General features: G+C 37.6%; 1 protein-coding gene across 3 annotated transcripts in view; it reads right to left on the bottom strand.

The window, feature by feature from the left end:
- Positions 1-25,411, bottom strand: part of NISCH (nischarin) — a 31,541-nt gene extending 6,130 nt beyond the window's left edge. For 2 of the 3 annotated variants that reach the window (XM_085302506.1, XM_085302507.1), the window contains exons 1-16: positions 25,317-25,411; positions 19,339-19,422; positions 18,350-18,532; positions 14,775-14,823; positions 12,856-13,019; positions 11,608-11,703; positions 10,551-10,646; positions 9,919-10,071; positions 8,505-8,573; positions 7,882-8,067; positions 7,530-7,658; positions 6,962-7,075; positions 5,943-6,051; positions 3,072-3,193; positions 2,093-2,148; positions 286-1,602 (exon numbers count right to left, since the gene is read on the bottom strand). In XM_085302506.1, coding sequence (XP_085158632.1) covers positions 286-1,602; positions 2,093-2,148; positions 3,072-3,193; positions 5,943-6,051; positions 6,962-7,075; positions 7,530-7,658; positions 7,882-8,067; positions 8,505-8,573; positions 9,919-10,071; positions 10,551-10,646; positions 11,608-11,703; positions 12,856-13,019; positions 14,775-14,823; positions 18,350-18,532; positions 19,339-19,422; positions 25,317-25,403 — 3,014 coding nt within the window. In that variant the 5' untranslated portion in view covers positions 25,404-25,411. The remainder of the gene's footprint in view (positions 1-285; positions 1,603-2,092; positions 2,149-3,071; positions 3,194-5,942; positions 6,052-6,961; positions 7,076-7,529; positions 7,659-7,881; positions 8,068-8,504; positions 8,574-9,918; positions 10,072-10,550; positions 10,647-11,607; positions 11,704-12,855; positions 13,020-14,774; positions 14,824-18,349; positions 18,533-19,338; positions 19,423-25,316) is intronic. The other variant, XM_085302508.1, reaches the window with a different exon arrangement.
- Between the last annotated feature and the right edge of the window lie 6 nt (positions 25,412-25,417).

The raw sequence follows: 25,417 nt of genomic DNA, 5'->3' as shown, positions 1-25,417 counted from the left end.
AATTTGTCCATGACCTCACCCTGCAAGGACGTGGAAAAATATCTATCCCTGAAAAAATACATTTTAAGTTGTAACCACGAAAATAAATGAAAAAGGTAGACAGATACAGCTCAGGATAACCATTCATGCATACTATTACATACTGGCAGAAAGAAAGAATTTGACCACTATTACAGGCCTGATCATCAAATCAAAAAAGAGCTACAATGACAAACGCTAACCCAGTGGTTAGGCCACATTAACTTTAGCACTGTGCAACCAATCTTTTACAAGAATTGTCATTACCTTGCTGACTGACCGTGTCTGCTGGACTCCAAGAAGTGATTTCTTACAAAATCCGATTTGTTTGAAGCTTTGAAAATAATAATAGTCTTAACGTCCTGCAAGAGTGTTCTTAAAAGACTGTAGATTCTTAGAAAGTGGAATTTCTCATGAGGTAGAACAAATACTGCTGTAACAAATCTGTATCCAACAAGCAATTCCAGCACATGCCCATCCAAAAATGAGCCCTTCTGCTGGATGGAACCATGAGTTGGATGCAACACAACTGATGCTAGTGGAATCCTACTCAGCTTGAATATACTTCTCAAGTCTTCAGCATCTACCCATTTTCCTGGCAGTACACCGAAATCTACCTTAACTATGTACAAACGCTGAGGTGTTAGAAATATCCAAGAGGGATGGAACACACAGGGACCCTGATCAGAAGATTTATACACTGCTGAATAAAGTGCAGAACACAAAGCATTTTTGGACCATGCTTTGTTACTGTCAGTTGATTCTGGTTGATGCAAGGCTTTCTGAACATTACTTTTATTTCCGTAAACAAGATATGCTGGGAAACAACCTTTTATCTCAACATCCTCTGATGATATGCAATTCAATTCCATAAGCTGACAGACAAACTCTTGAAGGTTTGCTTTTCCACAGTACAATGTGGAGCTCGGTAACACTGATGTGCAGTGTTGAGAACAACACGTGCATAAACAGGAATAAAAGTCCTGAAGATTCTGGGAGTCTGAAAGAACAAACAAGCAGTTTTCACTGTTTTTCAGTTTGAGTGTTAAACAGATTTCTGGCATAAGAAAGCCAAATTCTTTCAGATCAGTGTATGGAAAACATAGTGTTAACTTCAAGGCAGAAGGGATATGCTGGCAGTTTCCTCTCAATTCCTGATGAGGAATCTCAAACACAGCTATCTTACTATCAGTCAAAACCAAACAGGAAGCAAACTGCCTGAGTCCTTTATGAATGTGAATAGAAAAACTCCAGAGAATTTTGACTACATCAACACTCTCCACTGCTGTGTTGTCAGATGACTGAGTATCTGAAGTAATGCTGAACTTGAAAGTCTGATCTCCTTCATGAAGTCCCATTTCAAAATATCCATCTTCTTTTTCTGTGGTTCTGGAATCACCCAGAGACTGTCCTTTTTTCTCTGTAAAGGAAGGGGGTGATCTCTGCACAGTTTGTACTATCAAGGCGGAAAGGTGCTGGATAAAATCCTGGTTTGTGGCAGTGTATGACATACAATTAAAAGGCAAGATGACGGTGTTACAGGGGTCAGGCACTGCACAGTGTTCTTCCTCTGAATGATCCAAACTTCAAAAGAGATAAAAGCCACAGTAAGTACACGCTTGAATTCAAAAATAATCATAACTACCTATGATTCATGCTGCTACTTCGCAAAGGTTAGAGACTTAACCTTGTTAACTCAGTTAAGTCAATGTAATTTGCAGAACATCTTTGTAGTGCACACAGCCACTGATTTAAAAGCCTAGTAATGTGTAATTGTACAGAAAGTATGAAGAACTAAAATGTTTACTCATCTTCCATTTCCCATCCCTAAGCAGCATAACTCTGTGAGTTAAAGCACTTCACAATGCAGCTACTGTTGCTTTTGAAACTAACAAAAGCATCTCATAGTTCAAAGTTTAAAAACACTTTGCACCACGAAATCGCTTTCCAAAATCCAGATGCATCACACAATGAAAGAGAATGTGTTTTGCCTGTTGTTTTAAAAATGCAGTGTCTGTAATTATTACTGAAAAGCTAGCGGGGATTCAAACCAGAGCTTAGATACCTAGCTTACCACATATGATGACCTCTTCCATATTCTTTGGATGAGTCCAATAGAGAGGCAGGTGCCTAAGAAGATGAAGAAAACATCAGAAAGCCACCAGCTACTTACAGCTGCTGACACACTCCTCAGCATACACATGAAAACCAAAGTTCATGTTGGTTCCAGCATTTTAAAGCTAGTCCACTCACTGCAAAATCCTGACTGCTGTACTCATAGCAGCTGAATAGCTATTCTTACAGAGGATCTAATTTGAGAATCCAGTTAGAGGATCCTAAAACGCTTCACCTCTTTACTTTAGGTTGGGCATTTAATTAAGGCAGGCAAGGACAGACTCTGCTGCTGCTTTGGGCACATATCCAACCTATGATCCATACACATTCCTTCTGTAGACTATAAAATTCAACTGAGGTTGTATAAAGTGAGGTAAAAAGGTAAAGGAATTTCTTGAAGACCAAGTACACTGGTGGCAGAGGAAGAGAATCCAGAGCTCCTGCTGGCTCTTTCCCCTAAGCCGTGCATATTAATAAAAAGTGCTTCAAATGCTTATAATCAATGAAATAATTTAGAAGCTATCAAGCAGCAGGATTTTGAAGGAGACAAATCAGAGCTATCATCTATTGACAGGGAGAGGCTTCTTCCACAAAGTGATGTTGTTAAAACACCTAAATCCTACACTCAGAGTAACTAAGTGGACACTAAATGGCAATGTGATACCAATGTTGGATCAACATGTCACAAGCTCTTGACCTTAAAGTCATAATACAGTGATATCAGTTCTCTACAACTCTGTAAACTGGGATTATTTGGTTAATTCAAAACATGGATCAACCTTCACAAAATTTGAGGTTACCTCCTTTTTCTACTAAAATAGCTCTGAAATTCCAAATATCTTTATTATGGATTATTCTAACAAGAGAAGTTTAATATCAGAACTAAACTTGCAAGAAACTTAAAAATACCATAAAATACACATAAGAACGGTATCTACCTGATTTTTACATCTGGAGTCTGACATTTCAAAGCATCTCTGGGGAACTGTATGGTCTGTAGGAGTCAAACCACTGGACTGTAAAGAACTGCTGGCTAGGACTGTTTCTCTATGAATTACTTCTAGAACAAATAAAAACAGCTCTTAAAAACATTGAAACAAAACCAAAACAGGTGTTTAACAGTATGTGTCGAACAAGCTGAATTAAAATTATCTAATCAAAATCTGTCTATAAATCATTAAGGGTAGAGGATGCCTTCACCTAGCAGCCAGGACAAAACAAAAGCAAATATAGATGGAATTTTAGCCTAATTACTGAAGTATCATTAATTGCATTAAAAGTTACATTAATAGATAAAATTCCTTTTCTGAGGTAACAATTGTCTTATGCCAGATACCGGGATTTAAGAATTTTTCATACGACTTCTGAGTTAGTTTTAACAAAACATTGCCCAGGCTAGTAAAACCAGCAGCAAAGCTAGTAAAACCAGCAGCAAAGCTAGTAAAACCAGCAGCAAAGCATTCTTTGGTAACTGTAGCATTCTCTCAAATTTCTGTAGGCTTCAAGTTACAATGTGTACTACCTGCGTAAATCCTTCAGAAACTCAACCACACCGAGAACTTCTGGTCCCCCAAATGCCACTCTTAACACAATTAACTCACCTTACTTGGAACCTTTTTGATGTGTTCAAAGATGAATGATCAGGAAAGATTTTCCTGAGTGCATATGAGGCAACGCTCTAAGGGACATTCAACACTTTTTGCTTGTTTGACATTTGCAAGGTCTAACGCAACCCAGCAAATCAGTTTTCAATACTACGATTGAGTCCGCCAGTTTAAGTATATAAATGCACAAATAAAAACACAATTAATTAGTGTGGATATATACTCTGACTTGAGCATAAGAACTCCTGCATGTAGCACCTTCCTGTACTGATGGTAAAGTTTATCAGAATACATCCAATCTTCTCATAGCCAGAGGAAAAGCAAAAGGTATTTATTACTTGAACAAAATACTGTGTTAGCAAGAAGGAAACTCAAATTGACAGGAAAAACAGAACACGACAGCATTATTTCTGGTTTTCTGTTTCCTATATAAATATTTAATCTTTTTCCATAAGCCATTTTTCAGTGACATTTAATTTGAATAATATGTTACGGAAACAGATGGTGTCTACAAAAACTGCAGAGAAAACAATTCATAGAAATAGCATATCAGGAAATTAATTCCATTACTCATGGTTTAAGATCTAACAGTGAAACTCATTGCCTAGCATATTTCAAAATTTCTAAATAGATTTCTCATAATCTGTATTTTGAAAACAACCTTTGATGGCTAAATATACAGCAAATAATTAATTTCTACCATTAAAGCTACAAAGTAGCCTTCCCTACTTCGCTTGCATTTTTCTATTATTTACAGTAGCCTTCTCTAAGATTTTAGCAACAGAACTTCACGGAAAAAGACTAACGTAAATGCATCTCAAGTTCTACTCTAATCTTGTACAAATTTCTACAAAACTCCCAAGTACATCAGAGATTTTTTTCCCCCCTCTCTCAAGACTCATTTGCTCCTAAAAATTTGTTGTAATATAAAAGGACTTCTCAACGATATTTTTTAAGTAGTCACAGCTATTGCTACCATACATTTTTACAGCTAGCCCTCTATAAAGCTGCAGATTGTTATATATGCAAATTGCCTCAGTCCTGTAATTTAAATGCTTTATACTTTAAAGCAAGTATTCGATTTCAGGTTATCCAAAATAAACTATTTCTTGCACATATTTTGGAAAAACTGGCAGCATTTTATCTGCAGGTGACAGAGGATATCTAAAAGCATTACAAGAGTAAACAAAGAACATAAATAGCAACTGTATCAGGATCTGTTCTAAGTTGTTTGTCCTTAAATCAAATGCTCTCAGAACAATTTCATTGTTATAGATTGAACTTAGAAACCTCTACTGATCTAGCAGAAATCACAGCAACAGATTGCATTTTTTAAACCAAGCTATTTCTCTCCCCCATCCAGCAACTCAACAATTTATTGGAAAGAATAAACTCCTTCACCAAATTATTGCTTATATACTTAATGCTCTTTTAGACAATTAAGAAGTCTTCTCCCATTGTTCATGTCCAATTACAATTTTAAAGTTTCTAACCAGGCAAAAGCCAAAAAACATTTATGTTCTCTTCTTCTCAATCACAAACAAATACTCCTGTAAGTCATATGTAATCTCAAAGGCTTCTGCAAAAGCTCAAAAGATATTCTAAGTTCTTAATGTAACAGGTTTTCTTTTTTGAAACATACAGTAAAAATAATTTTCAAGTAAAGCTAGCAGGAGCTACAGCACAATAGACATGCCAAAACATAGGCTCAGAATGACCAATGATCCCGTAACTTGTCTTTCTTCTACTCACATAACACTTCCTAATGTCTTTCAGATTTATTGATAGAAATGTAATTCTTGGCAAAAAAACAATAATGGGACAGATGCTATTTCATCATATGATTTGCCAACCAATAACAGGTAGCAAGAAATTGCAAAATGCAGTTTTTAAACATATCTATACTTCAAGGTTTTCCACAGGATACATCTGCGGAAAAAAATACAGTCCTCTGCTTGCTATTTCTGCAGGATAATGCAGTGAAAGTACCCAAACTTTCTCCACAGTTAACTAACACTGGTGACAACAGGTCAGCATTGCTGATTCACACACAACTTGTAAGTTCTGTGCCAATGCCATGTCCTTCTGCATCATTTTGTCTTGATAAGCCCTATATCCATGCATGTAATATTCATGTATATCAATGCAGCTTCAAAAAGCAGAACCAAGAGGCTCGGCCCAGCAGCATGATACATACATGATTACCTTGGCTGGAGCTGACAGGACGAGGCAGAGAGGGAGAGGAAGGACGAACAGTAAGAGAAGAACAGTTTGATTTGGAGCTGGTGGCAGTGAGCCTGGAGTCCTCACTGATCTAATAAAGAAAGTATGCAGTGATTAAAGAAAAAAAACTAAACACAGGACACATTAGACTCCGAACTAAAACCAGTCTATACAAGGTTTCTCAATTTTAGCACTAGCTTTCTCAATTTTATTAATAGTGAAGTTAGCGCCAGCATTTGTCCGTCGCATCCACCAAGGTTTCTGCTTTCTTAGTGCAATGGAATTCTACTAAAAATTCATTCTAAAAAGTCCTTCTGGTCACTAATCACTGTGATGACTGACAAGAGTAACAGTGAGTTTCATAAAACACACAAAAATAAAAGCAAGATTTCTACCCAGCAAGGAGAGAACAAGGTCCGATAACTTTAACTCCAAAGCAAGACTAATCAGCTACACAGAACGCTAAGAACATATATGTGAGAAGGCAAAGAGGATGCAGATTTCTGATTTTTTTTCCTCACTGCTAAAAAAAATTCAAGGAGGAAGATGGCAAAATCACTTTAGTACTCTGCTGCATAGGTAGTAAAATTATGTTTCTGCACTTATGTATGATGTAAAGCATGGCTGTTATGGTTCCCTGTACATTCACTGTGTTAAGTTGCTCTGTCTTTTCCTCCCATCTTCCTCTCCCAAGTCAACACAGAAAGGAAGGCCAGATAGTAACTGAAATTATACTGAAAATACAGGAAAAGAATTAAAAATTCATCCCACATTAAAGCAGCAAGCAAAGAAATTGTAAAAATTGTTATAAGGAAAGTTTAACGAATTCCCATCAGACCTAATTTATTTGGCTAAAAGACAATGCCCAATTTATCTATTTGTCTGTCCCATCCATATTTGGCCAGTTGGAAATAGACTTCTTTATAGTCTTTTTTGAGTTTCACAACAGCATAAATATCACAAGCAATTGACTCCCTCCTCCTGCCATCACTCAAACTCACCTTTTTATCCGAATTACTCAGCTTGCACTTCACCTCCTTTGCTTTTTGAATAGCTTTCAGCACTTCCACAGTGTCTAGTTCCTTTTCTGTGGTAATGATGTTATCCAAACAGACCTGAAAAAAATGTAAAATATATGTAAAAATGAATTGAAAACAAGGCAATCTTTCTTAAATTAGCATAATAATATTAGCTTAATGTGAACTTTGTGCATCTTATAGCTACTACAAGCAAAAATACTATATCGCATTAGACCCTTGCTCTAAAACGATACAAATCTAGTGTACATTCAGAAACACTTGATAAGTTTTAAGACCCTTCTAGCACACCTGTATTTAAGTATTAACATACTGTTTCTTTATCCAGTGAAGACAGGATAAAATTTTTTTTAGATCTATGGACATAATGCTACTAATATGGTTTCATTCTCTGATGATCTTTTCCAAAGTAAAGTGAAAACTCATCAGCCTTACTAATATTTGCATTAGTTTACTCATTAGGCTTTAAAAAGATTTTTTTTTTTCAGTTAGTTAGGTGCCAGCTTCAAAAGAAAAGTGCACTGTGGCTTACCTCTGAGGCCCTGTCCCCAAACTGAGCAAGCACTTTGGTCCGGTAATCAGGAATGATGCTCAAAGGATTGCTGGATAGAACCACCTTTTCTAAGCATGGGAGGCTTCCTATATTTCTTACTTCATCAATCTGAAAGTTTATGGAAAAATGGATAAATACAAATATACAGAGTACCAGCACACAGGCTGAGCATCCCTAGTATAAATTACTGTTATATTATACTGTTCATTTCCTGTTATAACCAGGAAAGGTTGTTGCAGTTGCATTTTTAATTTTCAATTCACTCTTTAGAAGAAATTTCTTGCAATTCAAAGCGCAATTGAGTTTGACACTGAAATAGAGACCAAGTTACCTGTTCTATTTTGTTGTTGCTCAGATCCAAGTTGACTAATGAGTACAATTTGTTAAGACCACATAGCCTTTCCAATTGATTTCCTGCTAAATTCAGAGTTTTGATGTTTCCTAGTTTTGTGTGAACACCTTCTAGCGACGTAAGCTTGTTGTAGGATAAATCCAGATGAACAAGGTTGTAAAGATGCTATGAAAGCACAGAAGATCCATGTCATACACCAAATCATTCAAATGAAACAATATTACAGACACAAATATTAAGGTTTATGTTCTGTGCCACAGTGTTTATAGGAAAACTGCCTAGCCATACAAATATGATGTGAAATTGTTCATAATATTGGTCTGAGCTTACGAAATGGGAACACTCTCAAATACAGTTTTACTGAGTGAGAGAGATGGCCGGCAGTAAGAGCAAGGAACTAAACATTATACACCAATATTGGCAAAGAAAGGAAAATATCTACAGCAAATAAGAAATGAATCATTAAAAGAGTACCTGACATTGTTACAACACGTAACCTATTTTGGTTTAAACAGTTTTCCATGACTAAGATCAGCAACAGAATTCTGACACAAAAAAACAGATTTGGAACAAAAATTCCCCTTCAAAAGTATTTTTTTTACCTGTAAATTTTCTACCAACGACACTCCATTGTGACTCAAATCCAGGAATTCAATCTTCGGAGTTAATTTCTAGAAGGAAGAAAAATGACGGTGATAAAATGCATTGTAGCTTTTAAGTCAGGACAAACATTCTTCACTAACAGCTGACTGACAAACAGAAGGCACCATCCAATGAACAGTGTCTCATAGTTTTTTGTATTAAAAAAATCATTTGGTAATACTGTGCAACAAAATTAAGTTAAATCCTCTTTCTGAGGAAAAAGCTGGTTTCTCTGACAAGTATGGTTAAGTCTGAAACTCGTTTTGAGACAAATATTTTTCACCCAATTCAGGCATTAATTGTAGGCTAATTTCATTATAGCTGTTTCATCTTATCAGAGAAGTAGATATGATACCACCTGGATAAAGCACACTACCAAGTGCCAGAATAAGTTCACCGATTTGCTAACATACACTGATTATACCTGGCAAGCATTATATGAGCTCATATAAGCCTCTAACTCTTAGAAATGCATCTTAAGCTACAAAACCTTTTATTTTTGTCAGAGTCAAATATTGAATTAGATGCTGAATTTTGATGTTACTGCATATACATTTGCTTCGTGTTGGTTGTAATTTCACCAATGACTTGCCTTGTACTTAAGGCGTGGACTGGCACCTGAAAAGTCTAAGCCTAGAGTTACAAACAATCTTGAACTATAGGACTGCACTCCATGTTTGGGACTTCTAGTACAGTTTAAAAAGTAACTATTTTCTCTGCTTTGCAGGAATAATCTGAGTAAAAAAGTATGTTTGTGTTTTACATCTGTTCTTGTGACAAAAGCCTGATCTTTTTCCTTAACAACTGAGTTACAAAATGCAAAACCAAGGTATCGGCAAAATATTTCAGATGTTGTTTCCATGCTCTACTTACTGTGTTGATGTCAAAAAGGTTGCCAGAAAAATCAAACATTTTTAAATATGCAGAAAGCTTGAGCCCTGATAATAACTCCAAAGTCTACCCCAAGAAGTTGTTTCTGTTTATTTTTGTTTGCTCTTTTTTTTTTTTTCATAAGTGGTCTAAGGTAACGCAAGCAGTAAAAATGTTTCAAAAAGTCAGTATTCGTGAACATGTTACTTACAGAGCACAGAATAACAAACAGCTATTCTCCTTTAGCAAAGGAAATACCAAGGTAGTAGAAGAAAGATTATTTCAAAAAGTCTCCCTCAGCTTTTTCAAAGATTGCTTTCTAGTAAGCTTTAATTTTGTTGCTAACCAACATTTAAAAAGGAGATGCAAGTTAAAATTCTTCCAGAAAAATGAAGATATAGGAAGTAAATGCAAAGTCCGTACTATGTAATGCTCCACAGAAGCACAGCCAGTCTTTTTTTTATCCCCGAAAAATGAAAAACAATTCTTCCAAATGAATCTTACCACTGAATCATCAATTTGAGATATGCTATTGTGACTCATATCTAAAGTCGTTAAAGTTCTCCAAGTTGGAATAACTGCTGTCACTGGACAATTTGAAGTTGCACCCTCTGGCTCCCACTGATCAAACTCAGAGGCCTCAGGCACGAGTATTTCCTATTTAAGACAAGCACAGTAAAGTATTACGTTTGTTTTCAGCGAAAGCTAACCATTTCGAAAACAGTCCAACAAATGGCCATGCATAAGTAAGGAAGATTGCTAAGCTTTCCAGTAATCTGAATTAAAGCTGTAGGTCTTAAAATGTGAACTGTCTGGACCAGAAAGCTGACACGCTTATTCTGTACTGACAAGGAGAGACTTCAAAGACCAGCAGCCAGTCTTGATTAGGGAATGGAGAGGGACAATACAGGAACTGAGAAAGTTATGCTCCTAGATATCCCTTGCCAAATCAAAGCATAGAGAAAAGAAAACCAAGACATAAACATTCAGTTCTGGATGAATAACAGAATCATCCGTTCTAGTAAGCATAAGCAATGTCCCTGTGAAGGGATACAAGTAAACGCTTCCTCCACATTTTCTCCATGTTATTTTTGCATGTGCTTAAGCAACTACCAGCAGTAGGAAATCACTCTTACCTTCATCGATGTTGCTGAAAATCGAACACTCATTGTGGCTAGAGCATGTTTTGATGAAGTTAATCCTTTAATAAGTTTTGCTCCACAGTGATTTATCTGTTTTAAAAGAAAAATGTAATTTTTATGTTATAAAATCAGAAACAATATTACAGACAATTGTGAGATGTGGAAGAGACAGCTGAAACCTTTAATATTGGGTCTCTGCTCTATTAACAATTTGAAAAGTAGTTACAAAACTCCTCAAGAATCCCCTTCGCATAACACAGACACAAGCAGGAGATTATCAGGTCAGTAATATCAAAACTTGGTAAAGCTAAAGCAAAGAAATTGAGACAACTGCAGAAAAGTGAAACTTAAACAGTTCTTTGTTCAAAGATTCTTATCCACCAACTTTCTCCCTCACACACTGCTTGAGGCAGTTTGACAGTTCACAGCATTTTACTGCTACTAAAAAGAGTGGTATCTCAAAGAACTGTGGCTTTACCTGCAGACAAGTTCATTTATGTATTCTATGTTCTTTATTGTAAATAAAAAAATGAAGTGCCTTGAGAAGCAAGGAGACTAGGCTAAGCATTTAAGATGCTAGCATCAGACTCCATTTAAGATTAGAAAGTCTTTTCCTTTTAGGTCATGATGAATCTACAACACCTAAGGTCTGCTGCAGCTCTACTAGCAACCAAGTACTTCCTGGTAAAGCACTGCGCACACTGCAAAATGACCACAACTAGCAGCTTCACTGGTGTATCACAGAAACCACACTGAACAGAGAGATGCGGAGCTCCTACCACCCTTGAAAAAAAGTCTAGATTCTGGACAGATTTGTCCAATCTCTGGACAGACTTTTGTTTACTACTAGATGAAAATGCCAGTGCCAGTCAATGCAAAACTTTTCAAGAGAACAGAATTGTAAAAGATTTCACGATTATTTCCAAACACCGTAGTCTCCAGTTTTAGCACTAAGCCAAATTATACAATTACTAATGCTCAGAAATACACAGCAGACCTGGCATTTGCAGAGCCTCTATGAAATCATGAGTGAAGAGTATCTCTGTCATACCTCTATTTGGTGAAGTGATTTAAAAATTGACAGATCAAAAGGCAAGAGATGCTCCTGAATGTTACTGGTTCCAAAAGGTCCTCCTGTTCCAGTGACCTAGAAATCAATAATTAAAATCAGAGTTAGTACATATTATCAAACTTGTCTGCATTTCAAAAGGCTTATACAGGCTGTACCACAAATACAGTATCTTGGAAAAACATTCCAAGTTCCAGACAAATTTTCAAATATGCAGTGATTCATGAAAATTACAGACAACTCAATTCAGGAAAAAATGTTGCACCAGCTATGCACAGAAAATAAAGGACTGAAGCTAAGCTGCCACCTTGTGCTTGTTTTCTGTAGCACATAGGGCATGCAAAAAAAGATATCTTAGGCAAGACTGACCAACATTTCATTCTCAGCTGATGAAGACAGGCCTACATTCACTAAAAACAGCTTTCCTGAAACATTTGGGTCTTCCAAGACAGAACTACCTTCATTTCCACTACCAAGGATGAGGTTCAGGGCATTGCCAAGATGGTTTTGCAAAACAACAAAGCACTCCACTGGTATATATCTAATTAAAAAGCACCTAAAATTTCCATTTTGTCTTACTATTTTGGCCTCAGTAAATGTTAACAGCATGAAAACAGAAATGGTTTGTTTCATTAATGCTTGCTGCGAACAGCTGAATCTTGGGAGAAATCTTTCAGCTTTCTTTCTGGTCTTATCTGCAGCTCAAAAGCTTTGAAAGGACTCGCTCAGCAGCATTCAGAAGGGACAGGAATTCTGAAAACTCCGAAGATGGGTATTTTTCTAAAAGACATGCTTTTCTTCAGTCAGAGGATCCCTCAGTTCAGAGGGCTCCATAAACTCGTAAGATGGCAAAGGCAACTCAAGTTCCTTAGAAATAGCAATATAGGTGCCTTTTTGCTTTTGCAACTTGCTAAGCCTTCCAGTGAGGCAGAATGTGCACCTACCTACGCATTCCTAGTAGCACGCAGTAAGATTTTGTGATTGCACTTAGACAAAACAGCTAAAGAGATCGTGTCACAGGGGGGAATCATCTTTGTTAGAGAATAAGGTGTTTACTGAAAGTAGGCAGAATAAACATCTGTTCAACACTGACTTCTCAATGCTTGCAGAGCCTTCAGTGTTGTCATCTGTAAAGCTCTTGTGCATTCACACCAGACTCCAAGTTTGCTAAGAATCATGTCAAAGTGTGCTAGAAAGAACGTCTGCAGTATTTGTGCAAGTTTAGCTCACCTTTAAATACTTGAGTCTGCAGGTAAAATCCAGGATATGACCTAAATCTGTTTTGGCATCTCCATTAGCACATGTAGGCTTCCCCTGTAGCAACTGTTGAGTGACAGCATATAACTGCAAGGGCCTGATGCTAAAGACTTCTCCAGCCATTAACAACTGCTCTCCTGAAAAAGGAAAGTATAACAATACTAAACATACTGCTGCAGTGAGTCGCACAATTTCAGTGGTGACAGAAGAACAAACGGTACAGAGAAGATCTAAGCTTAGTGATAAAATATTTGTCCCTTTTATTCTTGAGGCATCAAAACAATGCATATTTTTACTATTTTAAACAGGTACTAGAAGGATTGATTTAAAGTATCTAACATCAAAATAGTCTAGGTGTTGGAAAGGACACTCATCATATAAGCCCGAAGCTCCTAAGGCAACTAACAACAAATTGCCCTCAATCTTACCAGGACCAGATTCGTACAACATTCATTTACATAATGTAGAAGACGCTATGCTTTCTCCATATTTTTAAGATAAACTCTGCAACAGTTAGCACTTATTACATTCAGAAAAAGTAGTGTCTGTCATCTAAAAAAAGTAACAGACCTTACAGCTTTTGCTATACTGCCTGAAGGCAGAATTTTAGCAAATGTTTTTGTGGGGAGCGTAAGCTCCTTTACTACACTAACACCAATACAGACTCCTAGAATAGAAAATGCATTGTCATTTGCTATTTGCTCATTCTAGAACAGTATATAAGTAGTAGGAAACAACATCCGAACGTCTCTCTGAAGGCACCATAAAAGATAACATGGACTGCAGCAGTCAAAACACATAGACGTGGAACTGATGGCTGTCTCCTCTTCCTTTTAGTGACATCAGTTTGACTCCATAAACAAGATGGCTTCAGCTTTCATGATAACCAGCATTTTCAGAGATGCTCTGAGAGAAGTAAAAATCCCTTTGGCTTAAAAGGGAGCAAATCCCAAGAGTCAAGCTACACATTAAGGCAAGGGTACACTCACCAGTTAGATACCAGCAATTCCAGTAATCAGTAAGACCACGTGTGCTACAAAGTTGGGACAAATTTCTTCAGGAACTACATAAAACTGTTCCAAAATTTGCTGAGTGGATCCTCTGAAATGGCTTTACCTAATTTTTTGCCAGAACAATCTAAAAAGGCATACTGAAACATGGTTCACCTATCACCTCAGCCAACACTACCACTGCTCCAGCTGGCAAACACAGTAGCATTTAACATCTCCTTTAACACAAAATTAGCCTGGGTTAGCCACTTCACACATCTTCTGCTGGCAATGGACCAGTTCTGTTTACAGTAGAGATGAAAAAAAGAGCTATTACAGTTATAGCAAGTGTATTCCACCTTCATCTGTCAGTCTCAGAAAAGAAGATCCTTTAATTAACTGACCAGAATGTCTCATGTTTCCTGAATTCCAAAAGAACAGTAATAAATTAGACAAAGTGCTTTCTTGCATTTAACGCACACTACATCAGCATTCATTGACACAAAAGAAACTTCCCTACATGTCACAGAACAACATGCCAAGACAGAAAGCTTAACAAAAGCTTCTGATCACTAGCACCATGCCTTATCCTTTCAGGCCACAGACTAATAAGCAAGCCCTTTTCAAAAGCTGAATTAATGGATTTCTCTGTTTAGTTTCCAAAAGTAATTGCACTACTGTTACAGTTCCTCCCAAAATAACAGCTTGAATCAAAGTACATCTGCCATAAATTGCAGTCAGTAAGAAAGAAGTGAAGAGAAAGAAGAAGAAAAAGTCCCAGTCAGATATGCAGAGTCCAAGAATCTCTGACTGTCTAGAGATTAAATATCTTGGTATATAAATGCGTACACATAGAGAAAACCTCTCTCTTCGTTCCCAGTTAATTTCTGGCAAGTTCTTTACCTCTGTGAAAGAGCTCTTCAGCCAGTGCAGCAGTGATCCCATTGATCTCCTGCAAAGAATAAAGCATTGTAATTGAGTCTGTTATTTACATACTTACTGCAACTTTTCAACGTGCATCTTTGCTGATAACTTTTTTCAGAAATCAACTGTAAATATGTCTACTGGATTTCTCTGCAACTTCAAGATACTTTAGAAAAATGATCTGAAATTATTTAATTTGACACAAATTTATTTTCAAGATGGGAGATACTGACCTATAACTAAATAGGCACATCCTGCATATATTAGAAGGAAAAAGCAACAGTAGCTACAGCAACCATTACTGTCCATTATTTGCCAAGCTTGAAAGTCAGCTTGTTTTTGAAGTAATTTTAAGTAGTTCTTGGAATATCAAGTAAATTTCTATTATAAAGTATAGTGTTTTCAAAAAAATGGGAATTTCAATATTTTTAAGAATAACCAAATGCATCAAGCACTCAACATTTCCTCAGAATACCACTAATAACTCAAAAACATTAGCTGAACAGGTCTACAGAGAAGAGGAGAGATACAAGAAGTAGTCATCTTCAACTACCCATTTCACTTGCTGGAAAAATAACCAAAAAGCCCTGTTCTCCACCTTCTACCCTCCTGGGCCTACCCAGGTAACTCAGCTTCCATTCCAGGCATTGACAGCTCCAGAAGGAAGGAAAAGCCTGAAAACTTTCAATGCAGGGCTTTGTTCCTTCTAAAACTGAACATGCACAAAGATCAGTGCAGGTATTTCTCTCCACAACAAGCAAAAGTTTGGTGGAAGTCAGAAATTCCAAGCATTTCCAATACTTCTCTCTCAAAGGCTCAAAAGAATAGCACAAAATAAAACCACTGTGATAGCGAAGTTTTCCCTAGACACACACATCTGATAAGGTAGCAGCAAAGGGTCAACAGATGTTATGGATTATCATGAAATGAATAATGAGCTCGCTTTGCTGACAAAGTCCTCATGATTCATAACAAGGGAATAGAACCACAGGACATCTGCAACACACTGTTTGGTTCATCTGATGAAGCAAGCGTTTTAGAAAGGCACATCTCAATACAACTGAAACTGTGCTCAGTGAGGACAAACACAGCCTCTACAAGAGTTTTGTGTCCAAAAGCTAGAAGGAGCAATGTTCCAAACAAAATTCAACAGCTCTGACTTATTTTGAATAAATCAACTACACTCATCTAGCGTTTACATGCTTAATTGAAAACTATATACTCCCTGTATCCCTTTCATCATTTGCGACACATAGCAGATATTTTTCCTACTTTTATGATTGAAACAAGATTATAACTTGGATTGTCAGCAATTAACAAGTAAAAAAAGCAACTGCACTACTGCATCAGCTCAAGGAGGAGAGGCCTCCATCTCAGCTCTAATTAGTCATATGCATCAACCACACAGAAGCCATCCGTCCACAGCAGCTGCTCAACTACAGCCTGGGGGCACTCAACTTTTTTCTTGCTAAACCTTGTATCTGTAGGTTTGCAAATCATCTTTTAAGATGACGAAGTGTAAGAGCGTGCCACAAAATCAGCATCATGTATCACCATGGATATCCCATACAATACCAGAGTAGTGTACTGTACTACCACTATCACATGTAACCACTTCTCTGTGCCAAGCAGCACCTGATTTTTCTTTGCAACATATGAAGTGTTGTTCATGCATTTATGGAAGGCCGGCTATTTCTAATCCTATCAGTTCTATTAACCTCAAAAATAAAGTTAAGCGTTCCTTACTTGAACTACTATATATAACAATAGACAAATATCATAGTCTTCCTAATGAGGCAATATAAACTGTCTCAAGCATGCATGTGGGCTGTCTGAAAACTGAGATATTTTAAAAGATCAAAGTTCTGCAAGAAGATTATTTTCTAGTAGAACTGCTAAGGTAAATATTTAGCTTTTCTTCTGAATAGCTAACATTTCTTGTAAATATTTAAAAGCGCTCTAACAAGTTCCAAGTATAAACAATTGAATTTATGCCTCAATCTAGACTCACTTAATACAAAGACGTGCAGATTAAACAACATCTGTGCTCCTAACACACAAGTCAGGTAAAGAAACAGAGAAGCACTCATAATCAAATAATGCTAGTTCTTTGGAAAAGTAAAAGATAAAAGGATGAGCACCAGAGCAAGTTTAAATCAAATTACAAGAAGTTTCAGTGAGCTGGATTCTGACTATTGTCTGCAAGAGCAGGAAAATAACTGAAGACAAGGGCAACAGGAAGAAGCTGTGCCTGTTCCTTGCTTAAAATCAGGAAATTTGCTTTGTCTGAAAAGAACAGACACCTGTCTTTACGTTGTTATGCGCATTTTTAATACATTTTAAAACTCTAATCCATTTTAGAGGGCTCGATCACAATACAAACTAGTATTTCTCACTCAGATCTGCAGGGCAATAGCAATACTACAAAGTAAACCTTCTCCTGTTTATCAAAGTCGAACACTACACTACCACCGGGACAGGATACTTACGTTCAAATAACACAACTAAAACAGGTTTTTCCTTTGTTGATGTGATACCCAATGGATCACTTGTGATTCGTTTCTGGAGCCTTCATAAGAAACCATAAGGAGCCATCTCAGTACATCCCATCCCCAAAGCAATTACTGCTCTTCCTTTCCACTGAGTTCTCTAGTGCATTTTTCTCTTTATAAAGTCCACTTTTCCCCTTACAACATGATGCCGTACTACAGAAGCCTAATTACATATATGAAAGAAAAACTTGCATTCTGAAAATAAAAGCAAGCCATCACTAACTTCAAGGATCCTTTACTATACCATTCTATCTGCTCAATACTGCTAGTTCTCTATAGACTGCTCCATCAGTGTACTCTTTTGGAGAAGTATCATTTTTCTACAGTTGGCTACTGGAAACTGTTTCAGTATGAACAGAAGCAGAGCTCTAACCACTAAATGTGTGTGAGGGGGGGGTGATCAATTATGTAACGGTTCCTCAGAGAGTTAGCATGATTGATTTCAGCTTTAACAACCAATTCAGCTGCAGCTTTATTTAAAGACTGCAAGTATTCTGCCAGCATTTATTTTCTTACCTCAGAGTCCCTATCCACACTACTTCCTAGCACAGTATCTACTGCAATAAAGGCAGTGTCAAAAATCTCTTTAAAAACATGCTTAATTTGTTACATTGTGCAGAACACTAAAAAAAAAAGCAGTTTTAGTCATTTTGCAAGCATTACATTCAATTCTCTCCCAGTCAGAGCACTGTATTACATTTTTACACTTTCAGTAGCGCCATGCAACAGGACAAGAGGCAATGGGCACAAACTGAACCACAGGAAGTTCTGTCTGAATATGAGGAAGAACTTCTTTCCTGTGAGATGGACAGAGCCCTGGAACAGGTTGCCCAGAGAGGTGGCGGAGTCTCCTTCTCTGGAGATATTCAAAACCTGCCTGGATGTGATCCTGTCAAATACGCTTTAGGTGACCCTGCTTGAGCAGGGAAGTTGGACTAGGTGATCTCCAGAGGTCCCTTTCAACCTCAACCATTCTGTGATTCTGTGAAAAACATAACTTACATATAAATGAAAGTGTAGAAAGTGTGACAACACTTTTGGTGTAGTAACAGGAAACTTGACTAGAAGGGTTTGCAGGTAGACTTCTAATTCTTTTTGTCTTTTCTCCACAAGGCTTTTGGAATTTTTTCCAATAATCTTCTTAGGAGGTAACAGGTTTTTATCAATTTTCTTTTCTGAAACAAGCTGAAAGACAGAAAGACTAGGTTATTGCCTGACACACCATCTGAATTTGCATGAAAGATGCAAATGAATGCACTAAGAGCATGCTGTCTGTCCCTGGTAAGATCCAAAACTAAAACTGCTTCAGTAAATTAAAGCTACTACTCAATTTCTAACCTTTTTAGAAAGAACATTTTATCTTAAAATTATAGGAAGTTTAACAATGGTGTATTCTGGGAATGTATGAAAACGAAAATCCATGTCTGTCCTGACTATCTCACTCACAGGAATACGCCACAAAATGTCTGCATGCCACAGAGCAGAATGCAACTACTTAAAACGATAGAACTACAGAATATTAGGTGAGTTCCTGAGAAAGGAGCCCAATCTTGAATACACTGGACTTCCTCTCATTTTCACTTGCTATTTTTAATCAGTACTGGTTAGTAACTACCATATGCAATCGTCTAACAACAGCTTATTAGCATCCCCTTGAAGACAGTCTTTGTTCCAATCCAGCATCTGGTCATCAAACTAGCTATCACAAACACTTCTCATGGCAAAAGTCGCAGCAACTGCAGCCTGAACTATGTTCTTTCCAATACATGTTTGTGTGTAAGGCTAACGTCCAGCTCAATCTCCTACAGTTCAACGAGGGAGTGTAATCAGGGCAGAAAATGCTGCTCATGCAAAGAAAGAACTTTAGTTTGCAGTTCAGATAGTTTAATTTCTATCTAGCAGACATTCTCACACTTTGAGGAAATAATTTGTTCCACACAAACTGCAAGATGTCTTGCAAGAGATCAATGTCACAGTTTTATCATCTTTACCTTTTCATGCAGGTCATGGAAATCACTATAACGATGTTTGACTGTCCATTGATGATTGCCAACACTGACCTGAATAATATATACCTAAAAGAAAGAAAGTAAAAGTAAGGAAAGAAACTGAAAAAGCAGTTAAAAGAAGCTGTGATATGTGTATGTCAATTTATCACTATAAAGTGATTCATTTTTCATAACAAAGTATGATAGCTAACTAAAAGCTTATCCAAACTCTACAGTGACTTTGCTGGTGCAGGATGCCTGACCTCATGCACGACTGCTCCATGAACAAAAATGGGTAGATGCACTCCTTATTTCCAAGGAACTGCTATTATTTTTCCAAACTGAAGTTTAGCCAGACTCTCAAAACTACTACTTTTTCTGAACATTTGTGCAAGCCAACTTAAATTGGCATTCGTACCTAGCCACACAGCAAACATGAGACAGCAGCATCCCTCCTTCAGATTTACCAAGTTCTACAACAGGCAAAGGAACTTGGTGAACATCTTGCTGTACCTTCACAGTTAAGCAGGAATCTAGAGCCTGACCTTCAGAAGTCTAGGCAAATCCTTTAGTTTGTTGGATGTTAACTATTTTATTCCTTTCAGAAAAAAACAAACGTAACAGAGCTTCCTGAGTTACGACTGTGCCCAAAAGAACCATTACAATTAACTAAAGCAATTCAACATTTCTTTAGAGAGGGCTAATTATTTTTAATTATGCACACACTGAATGGACACAACTCAAGATTTTCATTGCAGATGGCTTTCCAGATTGAACTGCATTGATACTGCAGGAAACTCTCAATCCACCTTTGGGTATATCAGAAGCAAGTCATCCCAGCAAAACTGCCAAGATAGAAAATAAAACAAAGCATAAAACCACCATGGTTCAGCAGAACCAGTTCTTCTTACATACACATCTACTTGAAAACAACCAATTAAAGAAACTGTTATCTATTCCTACTATACTCCTTGTAAAAAACAAAACAAAACAAAAACAAACAAACAAAAAAAACCACAGTTGACAAGCAGATATTGCAAGCATTTAACACAGTAGGGAAATTGCTTGCTATCACAGGTCACACAGACCCGATTCATAGGTGCTATGGGAAGGATGTACATCTATTGCTAATCCCACTTGAGGAAAAAAAAGTATCAACAGTCAATTTTCAATATGTCACATAAAAGAAAGGCAGTTTTCACTTACTATCAGCACAAACCAGTAGAGTAACAAACACTAAACAGAATACTACTTCAGTGTTAAAAGACCTATAGCACAGATGCTTTTTTTGTTTGAAACATCTGAGCCTGTAACACGCTGGCTTGCTGAACAAAAAAACAAGTCCTAGAGAGTATCGAATCAAGATGTCTGACTAGAGCATACAGCAAACGATGTGTCAGTGTTCTGATGAGCAATGAAAAAACAGACAATAGTTTACACAGAATTATAATCCCAATTAAGGCTTGCGTCTGACTTCCTGTCATGTGTTGGGAAACTGGAGGTCAGCATTATATACCACGCCCGTGAGAAACTAAAACAGAAATAATCTGAGTATTCAAAAGTTTCTCAAAGGTCAGAGGAAAGCAAGTGGAGACTCAAAGAAACCAGAGGATTACGTTTAGAACTAAAAAGGTAGTACACTTAGAAGCAATAATAAAGATACTGCTTCCGTTTAAAAGCTAGCTGTGCTAAAAATCTTACGGGAGATAAAACAGTATAGCTAAACACAATGCAGATTGAATATACAATGAATAAAACCTAAGATTAGACACTGATAACCCAGTAAACTTCACAGCTCCCAACTGACAGCTTGTGAGATAACGTAGGGATGCACCTTCTCTCTTTCTACAATACTCTACAATCAGTTAGGGTTAACACACAATAAAGGTCTCTCGCTGAAATGACAAGGACTGATGACTTTTTTAGAAAGAGAGTACTGAACCAAGTGGATAAGCAGCCTGGTCAAGAAAATGTCTGTGAATATTTCAGATGCACTGATACAACTCCTCAAATTAAGATTTTAAAAAGCCACATTACCCATGTAGAACACATCTAGAGCTAGCAGTACATATTTACCCGTCAAGCAGCACTGGCAGCAGAATGACAGCAATCGATTTCAGATTAACTCACAAGTAGCCTTCATCAAGTAGAACTGATACAAATGCAATATGCTTATGTGCTCTAAAGTCTCATTTCCCAAATTTATACAGAAATCAATCAGTCATTTTAAAGCAAAAATCTGATTTTTTTTTAAGTACATCTACAATTAATTTTAAGTGCACTAAGATGAGAAGGCTGACATTTTATTAAGTTTTTTTCAGTGACTGCCTATCCATCAAGCCAACGGCTAGAAGGCATAAACAAAGGAAAGGATGATGAAATCCTATCACAGTGCCTTGTCTCCCAGACATAATTTACCATGTGAACTCTCCACTCGCGTTTTTGTCATAAACTCTGTTTCTTTTGAGCTAAAATGTGAAAGGGTTTACATTCCCAGGTTTTCATCCTGGCAACCTATCTCCCTATTTTCCAGAGTGCCTTTTACCAGACTGTGTAATGAATATTCAGCACCTTTTTACATATCATTTGCTTTGGCCAATTTAAACTGTACTTTGTAAAGTGTTTAATGGATCTATAGTGCTGTATTTTCGCATGATAATTTTTCTTACTGCTGAGGTTGTTTATACAGACTAGTCACTTCAAGCTCATTGCAATTAAGTAGTCACTCCCCAGATAGAATGTCTTTCAACTCCCTCAATATTTAAAGTAACATATTTACTAGTAATTTATTTTATAATTAGTATACAGCTTTTAAACCTGCTGTTAAACGAACATCAGTGATTCCCAACTGATCTTCATGTACTTCCTGAATGGTTATAAAAACCTGCTCATCTCTCGTGGTATGGAGTACTTGCAAATTCCCTTGTATTCCTCATCCAACATCACACTGGTACTGTCAAGAAAAAGACAAGTACTTCACCTTACAACAGATGACAAAAAGAGCTGCCCACAGGCACACAGGCAGTCTGGGACGCAGGTGGGAGTGCAGCCACTAGGTCTCAAATGCCAGTACAATGATGCAACCAAATCTCCTCCTCCCTGCCTTGTCAAGTAGTCATATAGTTTACACCCATTCAAGGAAGCCACAGTGTTTTCCTTACCCACCAAAGTAAGCATTTATATTAAAAACAGCTGCAAGAGACAGGAAAAGCAGGAAGGCATTTTAGGCCAAACAAACACATAGCAGGAAACAAATGAAGCGCTGGCAGCCTAAAGGCCTTTTTTACAATCAGCCAGCCTTCAAGTCATCATCTAGGAGGATCAACATATGCAGGAGAAATACCTCGTGCACTATTTCTCTAACACATGCTGGAGAAATACCTTGCGAAAGTGCTCATTCTTTACAAAGTCAACAGAAAAATATGAATGAGTGCAGTATCTTTCCACTAGATTAATCCATAGATAAGCTTCCACCCTAAAATTTCAACAAGAATCACTAATATTTTAAGTACCACTTTCAAAATTGCATAGAACTGTGGGCCTGCCCTACGTATTCTACAGGATTTAAGCTCAAAATGTCAAACAAGTAATGTCATTAAAATATGCCTCCTTCTGTTGAGGTTATCTTGAAAGCTGAGCTCTAAAATGTAGGGTAAAATGGGAAGCAACAATACCAAAAGAAAACTGATTCTTTCAAAAACAAGGATGTAAATAGTGCTACTACTGTTGTGACTACTATATGCTAACAGATAAAGATGCTTCTTGCTATGGCTGTTTCCCTTTTCATCTTTAACAGATTTGACTGATTTTTCTACCACTCATATTTCACTTCTGCTCAGGTACAGGTCCCTGTCAAGTCCTTAGTGCCACAACATCTGAATTTTAAAAACTGAACACAAATGTTATTTTTTGTAAATTATTTCATCTTGTGAACTATTTTGTAAACAATTTCTGTTTTCATTTAAAGATACATGCCTACATTTCTAATGGCATGGGCTTTTTCACAGAAGCTGGCTGCAGGTTTGAAGTCCTGCTAGCAATCTGTAAAGGTTTACCCACAAGTAAACTTAATGGCATGAAGCTCTGGAAACTGCAGCAACATACTCAAATACTACCAATTACTGACAAATTTTGCCTTCTAAACATCTTCCTTTCAAAGTCCCTTAGAAAAAGGACACTAAAACAGCATGCAATTTCCAGAAACATAATCATTAAATAAGATTTAAGGCCTTAAAAATTAAGCTTCTGATAGCAGTGGCTTAAAACATTATCCCCAACTATCAGCAGATCTTCATATCTGCTGAAGTTTACCTGTTGCAGAGTAAGTTATGTGCCAGTACTCCAGTTCAATCTAGCACACTAATGTTACCAAAGGTTGGTTGTGCCATGATGCTGATTTGCAAGCTGAAGCAGATAAATAGCTCACATTCCACCTCCTGTGTCCATAACTTGTGTCTACTAGAGTATGGAGAGAGGTAATATTTTAAATTTTCTCAAATTCACTTGAATTTCTCAATCACAAGTATTGCAAAATACTCATGAAAATTCTATCACTAACACTATCAAATCTTAGTTCATATGTAAAACAGAAGTTTCCAATCATCATGCCAAAAAAGCCTCACCATGCCCTGACTCATCTGTGACTTTGAAAACAAACTTGTTTGGGGGAAGAACCACATTACAACAGACACAGTGGTAACATCAACATGCGACTAAATTGACAGAAGGAATTGAAACAATCCTCAAGAATGTATTTTAAGCTTCTCGCCAACTAGTTCATTGGATGCTCCCCTTAACAAGGTGATCTGAGGCATTCAGTGAATTTTTATCTAGGTCTGTAAACATGGCCACTCATCACCCAAGAGCTATTCCCAAACAGGAACGTTTCAGGTGTTATCAATACAAAAAAGAGCAAAACCCTTCAAGTACTACAGCTGTGTAAATTCTCTTGCCAAGGCACAGTTTTACAATCACTATCTTATTAAAAAAATCAGAAAGTGCCTTCCTTTTGCTCTAGAGTTTTTCTGAGTACCTTTCCAGTGACAGTAATTTAAGGTACTACTCATAAAAATAATACACAACTTTTTATAAGCACTTTCTAAATAATTTTGCCCCTTTCTTTTTCCTTCCTCCAAGTTCCTAATGCAAGAAGCCACCAGGGATCATAACATGCATTCTACAGAAAAAGACTATTCAAATCACAGTAAACTAAAGTAGGAGTAGAAAGAAAAAATAGTTATGTAACAGGGTGGTGTTCTCTACGTGCATTTATGTTAAGGCTTGTTTTTGTGATGAGCTTCCTAAAAAACCAGATCAATTAAGTCTGGGTACAATGAAACTTAAAAAAAAAAAAAAAGTTACAAACGAAAAATTTAACTTCTCCAACAGAAATGTTGCCAACGATCTTTCCTCTTTTTTGATGGGGTAAAAGAAAAAACTGCCTGAGAGCAATACCATGGGCAATTCCATCCCCAAATCATCTATCTTCCTCTGAACATAAAATGAAACTTCTCAGGGGGTATTTTATGGTATTTTCACCTTAACAAAAGGTCTCATACTCTATTCCATCCAGCTTTAAAAGCCGCATTTTCTCAATACCAATTTCTCATGATATACGTATACGTACACAAGTAGGAGAGACAGACATACGTGCACACGGAGGGACGTATGAAGGGGGGAAGCTCTTCAAATTCAGGCTCCACTAAAACACTAGCCCTTCCCAAGGGTCAGATTTACGAAGAGCCCGCACGGGCCAAATTTCCTGGTGCGGGACACCACAGCCCCCCCCCCCGGGAGGCGCTTCCCGGAAACTCCCCACCTTCCTCAGCCGCTGGTAGGGAGCTTCCTACCAGCTTCAGCACAGCGCCGAGCCCGGAGGCAGCCGCCTCACGGCGCGCCGAGCCGCGGCCCGCTCCCCGCTCAGCCCGGCTGCAGCGCCCGCACGGGACCGCGCCGGGCCCGCCGCCGCCAAGGGCCCTCACCGTGTAGGTCTCCACCAGCTCGGAGCCCAGGACGCGGGCCCCGCGAGGGGGCTCCTCGCCGTCCTCCCCCGCCGCCGTCGCATCCATGGCGCTGCGAGAAG

The sequence above is a fragment of the Rhea americana genome, unplaced genomic scaffold, assembly GCF_003343005.1.
Source record: "Rhea americana isolate MKP2758 unplaced genomic scaffold, rheAme1 scaffold_19, whole genome shotgun sequence".
Lineage (NCBI taxonomy): Eukaryota > Metazoa > Chordata > Aves > Rheiformes > Rheidae > Rhea > Rhea americana.
This window is presented reverse-complemented; position numbering and strand designations above follow the sequence as displayed.